General features: G+C 62.7%; 2 protein-coding genes across 4 annotated transcripts; one reads left to right on the forward strand and one right to left on the reverse strand.

The window, feature by feature from the left end:
* Nucleotides 1-6,231: 6,231 nt before the first annotated feature.
* On the reverse strand, nucleotides 6,232-10,454 carry CHPF (chondroitin polymerizing factor). Of its 3 annotated transcripts, XM_074145474.1 has the most exons (5): nucleotides 10,310-10,454; nucleotides 10,141-10,222; nucleotides 8,392-8,956; nucleotides 8,015-8,197; nucleotides 6,232-7,494 (listed from the first exon to the last, which is right to left on the reverse strand). In XM_074145474.1, exons 1-5 carry the CDS (start codon nucleotides 10,452-10,454, stop codon nucleotides 6,232-6,234), a joined length of 2,238 nt encoding a protein of 745 aa, XP_074001575.1. The 3 variants fall into 3 exon arrangements, with proteins under 3 accessions (XP_074001575.1, XP_074001577.1, XP_074001574.1); XM_074145476.1 differs by lacking the exon at nucleotides 8,015-8,197; XM_074145473.1 differs by having other exon boundaries at nucleotides 10,141-10,454.
* A 5,289-nt stretch (nucleotides 10,455-15,743) lies between these two features.
* TMEM198 (transmembrane protein 198) lies at nucleotides 15,744-17,642 on the forward strand. Its single transcript, XM_074145171.1, has 4 exons — nucleotides 15,744-15,927; nucleotides 16,035-16,610; nucleotides 16,838-17,028; nucleotides 17,496-17,642. The coding sequence occupies exons 1-4, from the start codon at nucleotides 15,765-15,767 to the stop codon at nucleotides 17,640-17,642; spliced, it is 1,077 nt and encodes a 358-aa protein (XP_074001272.1). The 5' UTR covers nucleotides 15,744-15,764.
* Nucleotides 17,643-18,256: the final 614 nt, after the last annotated feature.

Consider the following 18,256-nt stretch of genomic DNA (forward strand, 5'->3'; position numbering starts at 1 on the left):
CCTGCCCCAAGATGGCAGGACCCACGGCAGGACCCACAGCGCTCCTCTTGTCCTGTCCGACATTGCCTCCTCCCCCTCCACTGTAGCAGACACCAGCGCAGGGCAAAACGCCCCAAAAATATCTCAGGAGGGCGGGGGGTGGGTTGGCAAAGCCCCCCTCAACACACACACACACAGAGCAGAGGGGGACCCCAGGGCAGCAATTTGGGACCTCTGGGGGAGGCTGAGGTTGAGCCAGGTGGCCCCCGGCCCTGCCGGTTTGGTGCCCATCCTTGGTCCCAGCAGACAGAACATGGCCATGCTATGCCGTGGCCAAAGCCATAGATGCAGGAGGAGCCATCATCCTTGCAGGCCCATGCATGGGACACACAAGGCAGGGACCAGAGCACCAGCCTGGTGACGTGCTTGGCAGCCCTGGCTCTGGGTACACGCAGCCCAACAGCCCCCCAAAATATGCACCCATGTGGAAATGTGTTCTGCGTTGGTGCAAGTACCTGGCTGCGTGATGTCCCCTGCACGGGGGGGGGGGGGCATAGCAAGCACCCCAGCAGGGCAGGCACAGTGCTGCTCCCCAGGGAGACCCTCCAGAGCACCCCATGCCAGCTCCCCACAGGGTCCCCCTGCACCCAACACCCAGGACCAAGCAGGGATGTCCCCAGAGGGGTGCCACACATTAGCCCGGGGACATGCCATGCTGTGCCAGCCTTACACCAAGATCTCCTGAGGCAGGTGGTGGGGTGCAGGATGTGGCCCCCTCCCTGCAAGTGGGAGCAGTGAGCCCTGAGCAGGGTGGGCACGGGCACCATGGCGGGAGGGCCAGCACAAACGCCCTCGTACTGGTGAAGTTGAGAGATGTGCGTCACTGTTTTATAAATGTACAAACGCTCCCTAATAAAGAGGCACAAGTAGGTGCGGAGCTGCCTGGGAGGGCTGGGGGCAGCAGGCAGGGCTGGGACGGGGGGGACACGTGGTGGCGGGGAGGGGTAGTCGCACCCCAGGGTGAGATGGCGGTGGGACCTGGGGAGGACTTTGCAGCTCTGCACTCATGCTGGGCACCACAAGAGCCAGCACGCCTGGTTGCCCAAAGGTGAGCATCTCTGCATCGCTGCCTGCAGAGAGCCTTGCCCCCTGCCCAGCAATTCGTGCCGACAGAGGTACGGTGATTGCCGTCTGGGAACCAGCAGTGGGAGCCACCAGAGCTGTACCCTGACCCTCGTATCACTCCGTGGGGCAGAGTGGGCACCCCACCTGCCCTTCTGGGCAGGCAGTGTGGCGGAGAGGATGGGCTCCATCCACCTGGGGGCTGCCATAGGGCAGGGGGCTGACAGGACAGAAATATGGGCTGGGGGTGCTGTGGGGGTTACTACATGGATGACAGCAGCCCAGCCCAGCACTGCTTGAACCGCCTGTAATGAGCCACCTGAAATAGCTGGGGCATAATTAGAAGGGGATCCACTACAGCGAAATAGGCCCTTAATTTTAACGAGCACAGTCCTCTGGACAAATGCCAGGCACCTGACCACGGCAGGACCAGCTGCACTGGCGATGGCTCCTGTCACCATGGAGGGAACAACCCTGGCAGACAGCTCCTGGGGGATGTGGTGCCGGACCCAGGGAGGGGGCAACACGACAGAGCAGCCAGCAAGGATGCCTTCCACCAACGGGACAGCCATCTCCTCGGGTACTTCCCACCGTGCCTCCACAGCCACACACCGCAATTACAGCTGCTCTCAGGGAAAAGCTGTATTTCAAAGAAAACAAACCATCCAGCTTGGGAACAGAGGGGCAGGAAGCAAGCCCTGGGGTGCCTTGCTGCTGTCACCTCCTCCCTGTTGCCTCCAGTCCAGAGATGCTGGTGTTGAAAGGCAACACCTAGAGAAAGGAGTGACCCTCAGCATCTCCTGATGACCTGAGCATGCCAAGCTCGCTGCTTTGCTTCTGGCCATTCCCCCATGACTCCCTTCTGGGAAAATGGACTGGTGGTACCCGTCAGTGGGGCCAGGCAGAGGACACAGCCCTCACTTTCCAGCGCTCAGCCCCTGACAGCAGGCAAGCAGGCTGGAAAAACCAAGGAGGCAATTAAAATCAAAATCCAACCAAGCTGCTTGTCTCTCCCCCCAGGCCCGGCGCATTGGGCTCCTGCAGTCTGCCTGTGCCAGGGCTTTATGTCCCCAGAGAGGACGTCCCCAGGCGCAGCTGGGTGCACTGACAGCCCTGTGCAGGGAAACCCCCGCAGGGCAGGCACAGCGGCATCAGCCCCGCCTGTACTTACAGCTATCGGCCGTTTCCCTCTTCATCGAAAGGCTCTGATTTCCCCAAGCTTGGCCAGGAAAGCCCCATGTCAAAGACCCACACCCTCTGGAGGGGCTCAGCAGTGCCTTGGGCTGTGAGCCGGGGCACTGGGCACAGGCAAAGCCCAGCATCTCCCTGCCTGCTCCTCCTTAAGCAGCAGGAAATTCTCCTGCCTTCGCTTGTGTCCAGGAGGAAATATTTGCCAGAGTTGAGTCCCCCGGGCTCTGTGGATAGGGAAGCCGCTCCTGTGGGACAGGCAGGGAAGGCACCGCTGACCCCTTCCCAAGGAAAGCAGAGGGATGAAAGGGCACTGCGCTTCCCTTTGCCCTCCAGCCCTCTCCTGGCATGGCTGCACTTCCTACATCCTCCCAAAGGTCAGCTATGGAGCTGATTAACATTGCTGGATCTGAAGTAACACTGCCGCGGGGCTTAGCGCAGCCAGAAGTGACCCAAGCAGGGCTGAAGAAGCAGGTTTTGCCTTCCTTGCTCACAGACTCGCTGCTGCATTTGCACAGAGGCACCAGCATGACTGCACAGGGGAACAAATTTTGGGGGGAGCAGAAGAGCAGAGCAGCAGCTTGGGTTTTCCCCGGTTTAAGTCCCTTTCCTTTCCATGGTGCAAGAAGAAGCAGGGAGGCAGGCGCCCGCCCAGCCCCGGAGCACCCAGCCAGCCCCCTCGTGCCTCGAAGTGCTTTGCCCTGAGCCAGCCCTTCATGCCCTCCTCCAAAAAACCCCCCAAGAGGAACTTGCGCTGCTCTTCTCAAAGGCTGTGGTGAGCCAGTAACGCTTTTAGAAAGATTTCACAAGGGAAGCAGAAGTCTATGGGCAGCAGACACGTGTTTCCTCCTGCCCCTTTGGGAAAGTTGCCCTTTTGCAGCTCTGCATCTGTGCAGAAATCCACATGTCGTATGGAAGTACCGGTCAAACCTGAACAGGGATTGCAGGAAGTCCCTGTCTGCTCAGCTGCCCACGTCCGCACCCGGGACTGCTCCTCCCTGTGTCTATCACGGGTGACACCGTCCTGCTCCAGCACCCTGCTGCAGGGGCAGAGAGGGGTTATGCCCATGGCCCCATCATCACAGGTCTCTGCCGTTGCCCAGTGAGCCCATTTACTTCACCCAGGTGCTGGAAGGTTGTTCTGTCCCCTGGTCACGCGGCCCAGCCCACTCCCATCACCAAACCCCTTCCCAAAGCGTTAAGCATCCTTCCACGGGGGTTCGGCATGTTTTGATGCTGCAAATAACCTGGCAAACACCAAAGCGGCTTCAAACCCTGCCAGCTCCTTTTAAAAGGGAGCAATAACCATGCTGGGAGTGCCCCGAGCACTGTCGTTTGCTCCTACGTATGTCGTATGCCAGAGCCGGGGGGAGGCTTCGCTGGTGTTGACAGTGCAGAGCGTTATGTATGCAAATAGCTCCAACTCAGTCTGGGCAAAATAGCAACGAGGAGACAAGAGCAACTCTATCTAGACCGTCTTGCGACAGTTAAATGACAATTCAGCACTTCTTTTCGTAGCCAACCTGATTTGAAGCCGGTTTGCTTTATTACCATTTGGGTACTCTTCTAACGCCTAATCACATCCGACTCCTAGGTCTGTTTTTCAGAGGAGAAATGTATCCGTAACGCACCTGCATCCGCCTCGCTCCCTCTGTCCCAGATTCGCACTTAAAGGGAATTAAGGATGCGCTCAGGGAAGATCAAAAATAGAAATACCCAGAGCAAGCTAACGGTTATCATCTGAAATATAATTAAATTATATTTAAACACAGACGCTCCTACACCGTGGATATGAAGACTGGAGCAGGAATATATGAATGAGTCTCTGGGTAAGGCATGTCACACAGCCCAGGGGCGTTCCATGAGGTTTGCCGAGCACTAACAGCCTGGTTAACTAATAGCGAGTAGGTTCAGTTAATTTTCCGGAGGATGTCTCTTTGATACGGGCGTTGAGTGAACAAGTGAAACGCGATGACCAAAGGACCGGTGGGAAGAGCAGGCAGAGCCATGAAAATCACGCCCGGAGCAAGGAGCACGAGCAGGGGACGCAGCCCCCACTTCTCACACTGCAAACAGGAGCTGCAGGGGGTGAGTCAGCCCAGGGCAGGACCACAGTGCTCTGCCCGACCCAGAACTGGAAACCACAAGATGCTGAGAAGCCCTGAGATGTAAAACAGCTCAAAAAAGGATGAAACAAATGCAGAGAGGGCAGGTCCAGCCCTAAAGATTCAACACAGCCCTCAGATGTGGTTTCTGGCCCAGGAGTTTACTTCGGAGCTGATCCCAGATCCTGGAGGGCAGAGCTCACCCCACTTGGGCACCTGACCTCTGCTCTGATGTGAGCCAGGGGTCCCCCATTACTCACATACAGCCCACGAAGGCTGTTATAGGGACAGCACGTGTGGGGGACACACACGGCTGCACCAGCCCCTCACCACAGTGCTTTTCCACCCACAGCCAGGGCTGAAGAGGGCTAGAAACCTGGTCAGCAGGACCACAGATTTATGGCACCAGGAAAGACAGGGCAGTGCCCAGAGCTCAGCATGCTGCAGTGGGCACCGGGGCTTCCCGAGGCAAGGAGCTCAGCATCCTGCTGTGCCACCAGTGGCTGGTAGCAGTTGGTGACAGCAGGGTGGCCCCAGGGGAGGTGCAGAGCTCCTGCTGTGAGCCCCCAGGGGTTCAAGCTGGTATTTCCATGTGTCTGCTTGGCCTGGTGCCTGCTACCCTGTCCCTAAGCCGGCAGGCTCCCCCTGGCCTCGCTAAGGAGAAGCGGTCTTCTCCCAGCTCAGGTAGAGGATGCTGCTGGCAGCTTGGGGAAAGCAGCCTCCCTGGGAGAAAGCTGTCCAGCCAGCTGCAGCCAGGCTTTGTACAAGCAGCCATCCCCTACCCCCACACAGACCCCCAGGGGGAAACCCAGAGATGCCCCGGCAAAGAATCAGCCAGACCCATGGGTTCATCTCTCTGTTTTATTAGTGTAAACACCACCCCCCCACCCCCCCCTTCTCCCCACTATTAAATACAAACCAGGAGCAGAGAGCGGCTCCTCAGTCGCTTTCTCCTTAGGAGATGCACAGCCAAACCCTCTGCTGTGCCCACCAAGCCGGGCACTGTGTCCCCCACCCCCAAGGGTGGCCACACGTCAGGGAGGGCTCCCACCTCTGTCAGGAGGCTCTCATCCGAGGGCTGCAACCTCCGACGTCCTATCGATACAGCGAAGGCCAAAGCGGCCTGGGTCACGGTTCCCATGGGGAGCAGCTCACGGTACGCGAATACAGCAGGATCCCCTCCGGCACGCCCTGTGCCCAAGGGCCCCAGGGGCCAGGACCCCCCACCCCAACTCGCTGGGAGGGCTCCAGCTCATTGCCAAGTGGCAAAACCCCAAAAACCAACCTCCTTATTGCTCTTTTGGGGTGGGACATGTCCCATCCCGCTGCCCCTGCACGACCAGGCCGATGCACCGAAGCAGCAAGGCGCACAGCCCTGTCCCGGGGCACTGAGGAAACCAAGTGGGATCACCTCCAGCCCCATGGCAGTCACGGACCTGGCAGCAAGGGGCCCTTGGGCTCTCTGTGCCCCAAGTCGAGTGGAGACAGCAAGGGACAGGGCAACCCACTGCCTCCCCACTGGGCAGCAGGGCCAGGATGGAGGGATGGGGCCAGGGGCCAGAGGCCAGCAGCTCTGGGGTGGGAAGTGGGCATCCCAGCTCACAGTTCTGACCCCAACTCACCCCGGGGTCTGCACAGCCATGGCCGCTCTGGAAGGACCTGGGCACCCCAGGCTGGCAGACCCCGGCCCAAGCAGCCCCAGTGGGGCGAGTCATGAGCTCGGGCACCAGCAATCCCTGCAGCTGCTGGGAAGAGGAAGACAAATTTGGGCAGCAGAAGAGGCAAGTTGGGCAGGCAGGCAGGGCAAGGCAGGACCAGCCCCTCTGCACCCTGAGGTTCAGGTGCTGTTCCCTTGTTCCTGCTCGAAGAGCACCATGGCCAGCTGGGAGCGAGAGCCTACGCCCTCCAGGCTGCTCTGCATGCAGCGGTGGTAGATCTCCTCACTGAGCCGGGGGTTGCAGGCCTGGTGCCGGTAACGCTGCAGCAGGGCGGGCTCCACGGCCCGGAAGACGTGGAGGTTGGAGTACTTGATGAACATGTCGTAGATGTCCAGGGTCTCCAGGATGTCCTCGTTCTCCTGCACGTCACTCGCCATGCGGGTGCGTGCCGCCATGTAGTCGGCATTGTAGAAGCAGGCTTCATGGAAGACGTCGCGGTCGAAGCGCCCCGCATCCCGCAGCAGGTCCAGCGTGGGGGGCGGCACCTGGTTGTGGTAAGCAATGGCAGGGTTGTAGCCCTGGAAGTGGATGGGGAAGAAGACCTGCCAGTTGTTGATGGTGTTCATCCGGCAGCGATTCAGGAAGTCGACAGTGACCTCCGTCCCCACGCCGGCCACAAAGAAAAGCGTGTCTACAGGATGCTTCTTGGAGATGATATCCATGACCTTGATTTGGGAGGGAGCATCTGTCTTGACGCTGATCCATGGGATCTTCACCTCTGCATACTTGTGCTCATACTCGGTGATCTGGGCCTTCACAGAGGCGAAGATGTCATTCTGGGTGACCTGTTGGGCCTCAAAGGGGTCATAGATAAAGAGGAAGGTGAGCACCGCATTCTCGCTGCTCTCAAAGGCAGCCGTTGCATAAGCCTCCAAAAAGCGGGCAGCGTGGTCCCGGTCGTGGGCTGTCAGTGGCAGGATGACGTTGATGCGGCTGGCCTCCGTCACGTAGGGCATGGGGATGATCTCCACTTCACTGAGGGGCCGCACCAGGTGTACACGCTTGGTGACAGAGCGGCTGTGCCCCTTCTGGGTGACCACCTCCACCTGGAGGTCCAGCGTGTACTCCATGCCACGCGTGGGGTCGAAGCGCCGGTACCCGTTCACCAGCTGCTGCTTGCGGACGTGGAGCACCGGCTGGTACTTGCGGTTCAGTTCCTCCATGGCCTTGGCCACCACATCAGCCACATCTGCCAGGTCTGCGCCACGCAACTCACACTTGGGGGAACCGTCCACACAAGCATAGACCTGCTCCTCTGTGAAATAGTCCCAGCGCAGCACCTCGAAGCGGGTTTTGGGCTGGAAGGGGGGCGGGATGCCAATGGGCCATGTGGCACCATGGTCCCCATCGGCGGACAGGCTGCTGGCGTTCTGGATCTCCAGCTGCAAGAGAGATGGAGGAGTGAGAGCCCATGGCGGGTCCAGGCAGGTTTTCCAGCTCTGGTAGCATCAAGCTGACTCCAGATACTCAGAGACTGGCCACTCCTGGCCCAAAGAGCAGCAGCCAGAACAACTCTAGCTTCAGCCCAACTCCAGTCAGCATCTCAGGTTTCCTCCTAACAGCACCCCAAATGCGGCACACACCACCTCCATCAGCAGGATCCTCACCCTCTCCCACCCTGCCTGGCCTTTGCTGGTGGATCTCAGAACCCTGCTGGCTCCACCTGAACCACCACTGCAGCTCCAGGACCCATCCAGGTCCAAAGCTGCTCACACCCTGAGGGCTGCTCTCCATCCAGCACAGCTGCCCGCCCTGCAGCCACACAAGCTCAGCTGATCCCATCCCAAAGCAGCTCCGGGTAAGAAACCCTCATGTTAGAGCACAGAGGTGACATGGAGTAACCAGAAAGCCCACAGGGATGACAGGAGGAGCCCAGACCCTCCCAGCCACACCAGGTCTCACCTGGAGCTGCTGGATCTCCTGGTACGTCCTCTCCAGCTCCACCTGTGCAAAGTACTTGTGCAGCCGGTACATCTGGAGGGGATCCAGCACAGGATGGACAGTGAAGGCGCTCTGGAAACGGAGGTCTGTCTCCCGCTCAGGGTCCACGTTCTTTCCCAGCTCAAAGTAGTGGTAATGCAGGCCCTGCACCAGTCAGAAGGGTTGGGTCACGGCCAGCCCTGACCCATGCTCCCACCCCATGAACTGCCAGCCCAGCAAGCTCAAAGGATAATAGGGCACAAGGCCTGTCCCCCAGGCCCTAGGAGCCCCTGAGAAGGCAGGGAAATACACTGGGCCAGAAGCAGGCTCCTGAAGTCCATCTCTGCCACAGGACCTACCTCATGCTCCTCGACGCAGTTGATGGCCGTGTAGTCAATGATGCAGCGGCCCAGCCACTCGTCAGGCCGGGCACTGAGGATGTCGTTGCGGCAGCTCTCCAGGTGCTGCTGCAGGAGCAGGAGGAGGCTGCGGGACAGCAGGTAGCCAAAACCCCCGTAGCAGTAGCGTCCCTCGGTGTCCCCACCGATGAATTCCTCGGGACGGCCCAGGTAAAGATGGGTGTCGATGCTGAGGTGGGCGACCAGGCGGCTGATGCGGTGAGCCTCTGTGTAGGTATCATCCTGCACCAGGAAGAACCAGTCGAAGTCGTTCACATAGTGGTCCAGAAGGTACCTGATGGTCTGGTACATGTTCCAGATGGGCCGCTCATCACTGTGCGTCACCACCGTCATGCCATGGGGCACCTTGCGGCCCCGCGTGCCTGTGAAGTACACCAGGCGCTCCAGGCGGTGGGCCAGCGTGCGGTTGACAGCCACCCCCAATGTGTTCAGAGTGCTCTTGGAGGTCAGCACACCGACGAAGAGCCGCTGCCGCATCCCCAGCTCCGTGCTGATGTACCGGGTCCTGCAGGAAGGAGAGAACATCTGGCCCCGGGGCACTGCACCCCACCTTGGCCTGGACCCTCCCTGTTCCCCCCAGTGGTGCCAAGCTCAGTTACTCTGCAGGAACAGCTCCTGGGCTTGCAACCACACGTGCAGGACATCACCTTAGTGGCACCAGCTGCCAGCAGCACCCCTGGGCCAGAGGTATAGCAGAGCACTCTGCTGAGGTTCCCCCCAAATCTGGGACCACGGGAGACCTTCCCTTCCCGTGAGCTGGCCAGCCCAGCTCAAACCAGAGGCTTGCCAAAGGCTGGGTGCAGCCAGAAGAGGTCTAGTGGGGCCACCACCTGCCTGGCATGCTGCCATGGCCAGCCCCAGCCAGGACAGCTGAGCTAGGAAGGACCTTCCCGCCACACCGCTCTGGAACACGCAGGCAGAAGAGCCTCTGCTGCTGTCCCCAAGGAAGCCACCCACCCCAGCAGGGCCTGAAGCCAGCACGGGGCCGGCTGTGTCCCCACTCCCCACCGCAGCCCCCAGCTGTCCCCTCACAATGATTTCCTGGTTCAATTCTTCCAGCCCGGTGCAGCAGCAGGAAGCGACTCCCCCCCGGCCCCCAGCCACCGCCTGGCACACACTGGCCCCATTCAGCCCCCTCCATCCGCCCACCGCCTCGCTGGGACAAGGAGGCCCTTTCACTGCCTGCTCCCCGTCATCCCGGGGCCACGGGGACAGGCCGCAGCCAGCCCTGGAGCAGGCTGGAGTTTGCAGTGAGTAGGGGGGGACGTGCCACCGCAGAAGGGGTCCCTGCTAGGGCAGGACAGGAAAGGGACCAGGGCAGGGTGCCCGGCAGCACGTGCTGCAGCAGGACACCTTTGCACAGCAGGCAGCAGCGCGGGCATGAGGCTCTTCCGGGAGCTCCCGAGGCTGGCAGGGGGGGTAAGGAGAAGCAGGGGGTGGAGGGAGGAAGGGGAGCAGCAGGGAAAGGCGCTTGCAGTGAGAAAAATCCAGCTGCATCCCTGGGTGGTGGCAAGGGCTGGGGGAAGCACAGCGCCGGGTCACTTGTAAAGCCTCCCGGGCACCAGCCCACTAGGCAGGCTGCCCCCCAGCACCGGGCCAGCGGGCAGGCAGGGGCAGGCAGCCCCCAGCCGCGGAGGCCCAGCTCCCCCCGTCCCATCCCATCCCGTCCCGTCGCGGCCCCCCCCGCACCTGACGGCCTTCTTGGCGGCCCTGCCGGGGCTGGGCGGGCGGTAGGGCACGACGCGGGGCTCCCAGCTGTCGGCGCCCAGCCCTGCGGGCACGGCGTTGGGCCTGCGCGCCGCGTTGCCGTTGGTGTTGGCGGGGCCGGGGGGCGGTGCGGGGCCGCCGGCGTCGGGGCGCGGGCGAGCGTCGGGGCGCGGCGGCGGCCCGCAAGGCTCCTCCACCCAGGTGACGCTGAGGAGGCTGAGGGTGAAGCCCAGCGAGACGCCGATGGCCACCGGCCCGGCGGGCCGCAGCACAGACAGCACCAGCGACAGCCGCATGGCCGGGACCGGGGAGCGGCGGACGGGACCGGGGGGCGGCTCCGGCTGCCGCTGGCGCTGGCGGCGCCGCCGTCCGACGTGTCACCCCTGAGCCCCGCCCCGTCGAGGCGTCACGGCGGGCGGCCCGCCCTCGGCCAATGGGCCGCGCTCACGCCGACGCGTCACGGGGCGGCGGGGGCGGGAGTGGGGTGGGCGGGGCGAGGTTGCTAGGAGACGGCGGGGACGGGGTCCCCCCTCCGCTCTTCCCTGCCCCCCCCGCCGCCATGTGGGGCTGGGGGCGAGCAGGGGAGCGAGACTCTCCGAGGTGGTGGTCCGGTGGCCCGGGACCTGGCCCGGTATCTTCCTCCCGGGGTTGGGGCGGGGGGGGCGAGGAGGGGGGCGGCGAGGCCCGGGACCAGGCCCCACCGCCTCTTTCTTCACTGCCCCCCGCCCAGGGCAACTCCATGAACTCGTTCTGTAGTATTATTCGTGTTAATCATCTAGTCTTATTCTATTCAATGGCGGCTGGAAGACCTTTGGCCGCAGAGCAGCAAAGCATCCCCGGGCAGAGGGAGGGCAGGTGGAGCAGCAGAAGCTCCCAGCATCAGGGACCCTTGTCCTGCGAGCCAAAAGATGGACACGGACCTGTTGGAACGGGTCCAGCGGAGGGCCACCAAGATGATCAGAGGGCTAGAGCAGCTCTCCTGTGAGGACAGGCTGAGAGAGTTGGGTTTGTTCAGCCTGGAGAAGAGAAGGCTCTGGGGAGACCTTATAACTTGATGATCTTTAAGGTCCCTTCCAACTCTAACCGTTCTATGATTCTATGATTCCAGTACCTAAAAGGGGGCTACAGGAGACATGGGGAGGGACTCTTCATCAGGGAGTGTAGTGGTAGGACGAGGGGTGATGGTTTTAAACTGAAAGAGGGGAGATTTAGGTGAGATATTAGGAGGAAATTCTTTACCGTGAGGGTGGTGAGACACTGGAACAGGTTGCCCAGAGAAGTTGTGGATGCCCCACCCCTGGAAGTGTTCAAGACCAGGCTGGATGGGGATTGAGCAGCCTGGTCTAGTGGGAGGTGTCCCTGCCCGTGGCAGGGGGGTTGGAACTAGATGATCTTTAAGGTCCCTTCCAACCCGAACCATTCTATGATTCTAAAATGGGACCAAAGGGCTCCTTCGGCTGGGGCTGCGTCACTGTCCCAGTATGGGCTGTCTGCAGCACAGAGCCACCATGGCTGCCGGAAAGAGCCCCCAGGCAGACAGAGCTGGAGGAACTGGCTCAGGACAGACTTTGCCACACACATGGAGCCTCCGGCATGGGAATGATCCAACCTAGAAGTTCCAAAGCCAGCAGCCCTACATGGCCACTCGGCGCCAGGCATTACTGAATAAGGACAAGGAGGAGGACCCGGCCTTTCCGCCCGTTCCCAGCCTGTGGCTCCGCTTCCAGCAGCCTCCCAGCCATTGGGGCTCTCAAGGGCCCTTGGATTTACTCTGGCTGGTGGGGAGCCCACCCCACCCTCCCAGTGAAACACAGCCCGTCTGTCCTGGGGAGATCCATGAGCCGCAGAGCACGGCAGGGCAGCGAGAGCAGGCGGGAGCCCGCTCAGCTCCAGGGTCTTTCATTTTCTGGAACAAAGCAGCCTGTTTTCATCAGGAAGCATTTGGCAGCATCTCACCCCCAGAGATACAGGACCATCATCCAAGCTCAGCTCATTTTCATAGGCCTTTTTCTCCTGAATAGGCCAAGGCAAGCAATAGGCAAAGGCAGTCACGTGGATGGCAGTTTAATGAAGAACATATAAAAAACCAGAAACAGAGGGAATGCAATGGGACGGGGAGATGCCAGAAGTAAGAAAAGAGCAGAGATTTTCCATGGACAAAGGCCAAAAAGCAGCTGTGATCATAAACAACCAAACTCTCCTGTTTTCTGTACGCAGAGAAACGTGTTAGAAAAAGATATATTTGATTTCCTGGTACAGGTTGGAATATTAAATATCGGTCACCTTCATACAAGCCCAGATGATTTTACATGAGTGATAAGAGAGGTTTCGTGTTGAAAAGACTGACCTGAGCTTGTATTTAGAGATGCATACGGGAGAAAGTACCGAAGTTTTCAGAAATAAGAGTCTGAGCTCGGGAAAACTGCATGGAGCTGGAGCTGCGGGCACAGCAAACACCTCCCCAGGGCTCGCTGGGACAGTGGCCGAGCCCAGGGCCCCCATGCCGGGCCCCAGGAAGTCCCATGGGGGAAGAAGCCAGTGGGCAGCAGTGCCGTTCCTCCGGCAGCCCCCTCGCAGCCCCCCGCCAGCTGCAGCTCCTGCCTTTGTCTCCCCAGCGTTGGCGTGGGGCTGGGAAGGGGCTGCCAGGGGAACGGCCGCTGCTGCCAAGAGACTTTTTCCTGCCAGCATTTCCCGGGGGTCTCTGGGCGCCGCAGCCGGGAGGTGCCAGCTCAGGGGAGCTCCGCAGAGCGCCATGTCCTCCCACCTACCCACCGAGCCTGCGTATCCCGGCCACTGGCAGGGGGACGGGTGGGCAGCCTCTATAGGTGCCCCTTGCATGCATGTGTTTGCCCCCTCCGAGGGCAGGCACTGCCATCCCCGTGGCCCTGGCACAAGCCCCTGGGGAACCCCATGGCCTTCGGCGTGCTCTGCCAGGTGTGCACCGGCAGCACAACCCGGTTCACACCGCTCTCCGGCGGGTTTCAGGCGCACACCCCGTACCCCTTCCGTCCCCTGCGTACTGTGCCCAGGGGCCTGTAGCCCCCGCAACACCTCGCACGGGGCACCGGCCACGGTGCACCCTTGGCCCCACGCTGCACACGCGGCCTTGTCCTGGCTCCCTGCTGCATGGCCCGGTGCACTACCAGGTGCACTGCCCGGGGCACACCCCGGTGCACGGCCCGGACCACGGCCCGGTGCCGGCCCCGCCCCCTCGATAAGCCCCGCCCCCTCCCCGTAAAGCCCCGCCCCCTCAGAGGAGAGGCCCCGCCCCCCGAACGTCGCGGTGACGCAGCGCGGTGACGTCAGGCGGAGCTGTCCGCTCAGCACCGGGCGGCGGGGCCGCCCCGCCGGCATGCGCGGGGGCCGGGGCCGGGAGCGCCGGGCGCCGCCGCGGGGCCGCCGCCGCTGCGGGGCCGGGAGCGCAGGTGGGAGCGGGCGGGGCAGGGGCTGCGGGGGGTCGGGGGCACCACGTGGAGGGTCCGGCGGTCGGGGGGCGCGCCGGGCCCCTAGGGGGGAAGCACTCGGGCACCGAGCTCCTGGGCTCCCCCCTGCCGTCCCGAGGAGTAGAGCGCGGTGGTCGAGACGGGCGTGCGGAGCCCGGTGGGGAGCCCCCGGGACCCCCGCCCCGAACAAAGAGAGGGGCGGAGCGGCCCCGCGGCCCGGCGGCCCTTGCGGCCGTCGCTTAGCAACGCCGCGCCCGCCCCGCCGGCCCCGGGCCCGGCAGCCCCGGCGAGGGGCAGTGGGGCCGGCCCGGTGGGGTGAGGGGAGCGCGGCCTGGTGGGGCCGGGCCCCGAGCGCGGCCCCCGGGCCCCCGCCGCGCTGTGCACTACGGGGCAGGGAGGGCGGGGGGCCCGGGGCAGGCCGCGGCGGGGGGCCCGGGGCGGCGGGGAGGGCGGCAGCAGGTGGGTAAGTCCCGGCGCCAATGAGCAGGCGCTGGGCTCCCCTAGCAACAGTGCCCGCGCCAATGGGCGCCGGCAGCTGCCTGCAACGCTGCCTGCAACGCTGCCTGCAACCCTGCCGGAGACGGGTTTTCCCAGGCGACCCTTCCCCGATGCCCCGGCACCGGCATGGTGCGGGTGGAGGGGCGGAGAGCAGCGCCTCGCTGCTCTGCCAGCTGTCCCACGCCGCGCCACGCCACGCCTCGCCTCACCATGCCCACACCGGCCAGCCGGCCGTGCCATGCCCCATCCCCGGCCCCCTCGGCGCGGCCGGCCGGCAGAGCCCCGCTTTCACCCCGCACGGCATCCCCCCATCCCCGCCGGGGCAGCCAGGGCCGACGCGTCGCTCCTGGGCTCCCCGGTTAAAGTCCAATCCTGCTTAGCATCCCTCCCCCTCCTGGAGGGCTCAGGCAGGGCGGGCAGGGGCCCAGCGCTCGGCTACCCACTCCCTGCCTGCCTGCTTCCTTCCCCAGGATTAGGCGCTGTGCTCGGCTTCCCTGGGGGATTTGGCCTGGCTGGTGTTTCCCTCCCCAGACGGAGAGAGGGAGGGGGCTGGTGGTGGGGGAAGAGGTGCTGGCGGAGCCCGGCCCGGGCAGCAGCGAGGTGCTGGGCAGTGGGGAGCCATGACTGCAACCCTCTTGCCATCTCCTTCTCAGTGCACTGGTTTTGTTAACTGTCCTGAGCCAGCTGCTTTAATGTGGCACTTGGAAGGACTGGCGCTGGCATGGTGACAATAAACCCGTCCTAAACCAACTGAGCCCAGAAAGGGACCAGGGGAGCAAAGGGATGCTGGAACTGGCTCCAGGTGGGAGTGGGCAGACGGCCACTGTAATTAGGTTTAAGCTGGAGCTGGATCAGTCTTTGCAGGGGATTATGACCCCTCCGTCTGCGTGGGCACTGCAGGGGGCCCGGTGACCGCCTGTTCGGCATCCCGGCACGGCCGTGGCATTACGGGTGAGCCCTTGGGTAAGGGGCAGCGCCAGCGAGGGCCAGTCCCCCTCTGGTTCCGTGGGTCGGCGTGGGAGGGCTGGATCCAGCGTAGGAGCCTGCTTTGTTTTCACAAGGACACTGGGAGCTAGAGCAGGGATGAAAAATAGCCAGAAATATGATTAGAGGATTGGAGAAAATGCCTTGGAGTACAAGCTTTAAGAGCTCAATCTGTTTAGCCTATAAAAATAGAAGACTGAGGGGTGACTTAATTACCAAGCATAATTACTTCACAGGCAGAAAATACCAGGTAGTGGAAGTCTCCCTTTAATCGAGCAGGGAAAGGGCGCCGGAGAGCCAGGGGCAGGAAATTGAAGCCGCAGACAAATTATAAAGTGCTGTGTCCCAGTAGTGAAGCTCCCTGGGGGCGCGGGCAGGCTCCCTGGGGACGGTGCATCCCTGCAGCCATCCGTTGGGTGACAGTCTGTGCCCCCACAGCCCCCGTGGATGAGGCTGTTCCCCCATTCCCTTCCTTCCCACTCAGGTAGTGAGGGGCCGGAGGTTTTTTTCCGGCCTCTGGGTGCTGAGTGGTGGTCATCACCAACAGGCACGTGCCAGCGGTGCCTCCATCCCCTTTTTCTCTCTCTCAGCAGCCAGGGTGGGTGCCTGGGCGCAATTTTGCCGGCGAGCCATGGGGCAGGAGCGGAGATTTTGATACCTCTCCCGGGAGTCCCCAGAGCCATGACTGCAACTGTGCAGACGCTGCGGTTCAAGCTGCTGCCGCACGAGCCGGGCCAGGAGTGGGCGCACAGCTGCCAGCAGGAAATCGAGCGTCGCTACCAGGTGGTGCCCTCGGTGGTGTGCGCCATGTGCTGCCTCTTCGGCATCATCTACTGCTTCTTCGGTGAGCCAGGCCAGCCCAGCAGCTGGTGGAGCAAGCAGGGAGAAGGGCAAGGGGAACCCAGGGGGGTGTTGGCCATCTACCCCCTGACTGTAGTGGTCTCTCCACAGGCTACCGCTGCTTCAAGGCCGTCATGTTCCTGACGGGGCTGATGTTCGGCTCCATCATCATCTTCATGCTGTGCTATAAGGAGCGGGTGCTGGACACGCAGCTGAGCGTGGAGGCCTCGGTGGGCATCGGGCTGGGCATCGGGGTCCTGTGTGGGCTGGTCACCATGCTGGTGCGCAGCGTCGGCCTCTTCATGGTGGGGCTGCTCCTGGGGCTACTGCTGGCGGTGGCCACACTGGTGGTGATGGAGCAGTTCTACCACCCGCCGACGGTGTGGATCCCCATCGCGTTGCTCCTGGGTGTGGGGATGCTGTTCGCTGTCCTCACTCTGCAGTGGCAGCGCTTCTTCACCACCCTCTCCACTGCCGTCTTTGGCAGCGCCATCATGACCGTCACCGTCGACTACTTCATCGAGCTCTTCCTCCTGGTGCAGTACATCTACGAGCGCATCAAGGTGGCCCCTGCTCGCCCCGTGTGCTGGTACAGCTGGGTTATCCTGGGTGTCTGGCCGCTCCTCACCATGCTGGGCGTCCTGGTCCAGTGGAAGGTCACAGCTGAGGGATACTCCCACACAGAAGGTGTGTGGGGGCTGGGGGAGATGGACGCAGCACGGGGTGGGTGCGGGAGCTGGAGGGACTGGGGCAGAGGTTCTCAGCACCTGGTTTGTCTGAACGGAGAAGGGGTTCAGGGCTCTAGGGGGGCACAGCACTCAAGGGGAGGCCTGGGTGCACAAAGCTGGGCTGATTTGGGTGCGGGGAGTATTTTGGGGTGCTCCATGGTGCTCACAGACCCCTCTACCCCGCAGTGATCATCAGCCGGCAGCAGCGCCGCGTGCAGCTGATGCGCATCAAGCAGCGGGAGGACCGAAAGGAGAAGAAGAAGAAGCGGAGACCCCACCACCCGCCACCCCACCAGCACAAAGCCCACCCACCCGAGCCCGCCTACCGCCGCAAGCCCAATCCCGTGCGCCGCTTCGATGGGGACGTGCTCTCCCCCGTGAGTCCCGCACCCAGGGTAGAGATCTCCCCTGGCCTCTGTGGCCCTTCCTTCTCCGTGTGGGTGGGCTGGGGCGCGGAGAGGTGCCCGGGGACCAGCCACCATCCGAGCTCCCCAAGGCTGGGGCTTCCTGGTGACCAGGCAGCTCAGGAAGGGCTGAGCTGGGACATGCCCACCACAGAGCACTTCAGCCTTTGTAAGCTAATGTAAACTGATGGCCAAAAGTGCTGCAGCCGCAGTAGAAAGAGGCATTGGGTGAGGTGTGACACATGGGCTGTGCACCAGGGAAGGGACAGGGCTGTGCACCTTCCTGTGGCCAGCCCCTAGGAGGCCCGAGAACTGGGGTGGGTGGGATTGCGCAGGCCTGTTTCTGGTGGGCTGTTGCAGAGTTTGGGGTGGGGTGGGGTGGGATGGAGGGGGCCAGGAGCAGAGCCCCCCTCACTTTCTGTCCCCTCTCTTTCGAGCAGAGCTACATCCAGAGTTTCCGAGAGCGGCAGACGGGACCGTCCCTGAACAGCCTCATCGCCAGCTCCCACGCTGTGGTGGACCTGGACTATGACTGCAGCTCCACCGTGCCCCTCACCACGGGCTCCGGCCCCGCCGTGCGGGTATAAGCCAACCCAGTGACCTCGAGCAACACCAGCACCCCAGCCTGCTCCGACAGACCCCCTGGGACAGGCGGGGCTGTGCCCTCGGCCCCGGGCGGCCATGCGCGCCTCGGGGCTGTGGATGGAGACCCTTCCTGGGGACACGTGGGACTTGGCGGGGCAATCCCCAGCTGCCCACAGGCCCCGGAGGTGCTGGGGGGAGCCCTCCGGCAGGGACTCAGCCCCAGGACCGGGGACACCAGCACCCATGGACACGTGGTGTGAGCGGCTCTGCTGGGGCAGGGGGGGTCCCTGAACCCCCACTGCTGCGTGTTTCCCCATGGCCCAGGCACGCTCATCCTGCATCCCAACATTGTCCTCCCCATATTTGAGCCCCCGCTTCCCTGAAAGCAGCTCCCCGTGCCTGCTCCCACCCCATCGCATCCCCCAGTATCTCCCCAAGTGCCTGTGCCCCACGTCCCTTCCTCAAAGAGCAGGTCCCACAGCCCTTGCCCCTGCCAGGGGCTCCCCTGAGCATGTGTGCCCCATCCCACCCTGGTCCTGAGAGCAGCTCCCAGGTAGCGCTTCCCAAAACCTGCCTCCTCAGAAGGTCCCCCTGCCCTAGCCACCCTCCCTGCCTC

Source organism: Numenius arquata, chromosome 3 (assembly GCF_964106895.1).
Source record: "Numenius arquata chromosome 3, bNumArq3.hap1.1, whole genome shotgun sequence".
Classification (NCBI taxonomy): Eukaryota; Metazoa; Chordata; class Aves; order Charadriiformes; family Scolopacidae; genus Numenius; species Numenius arquata.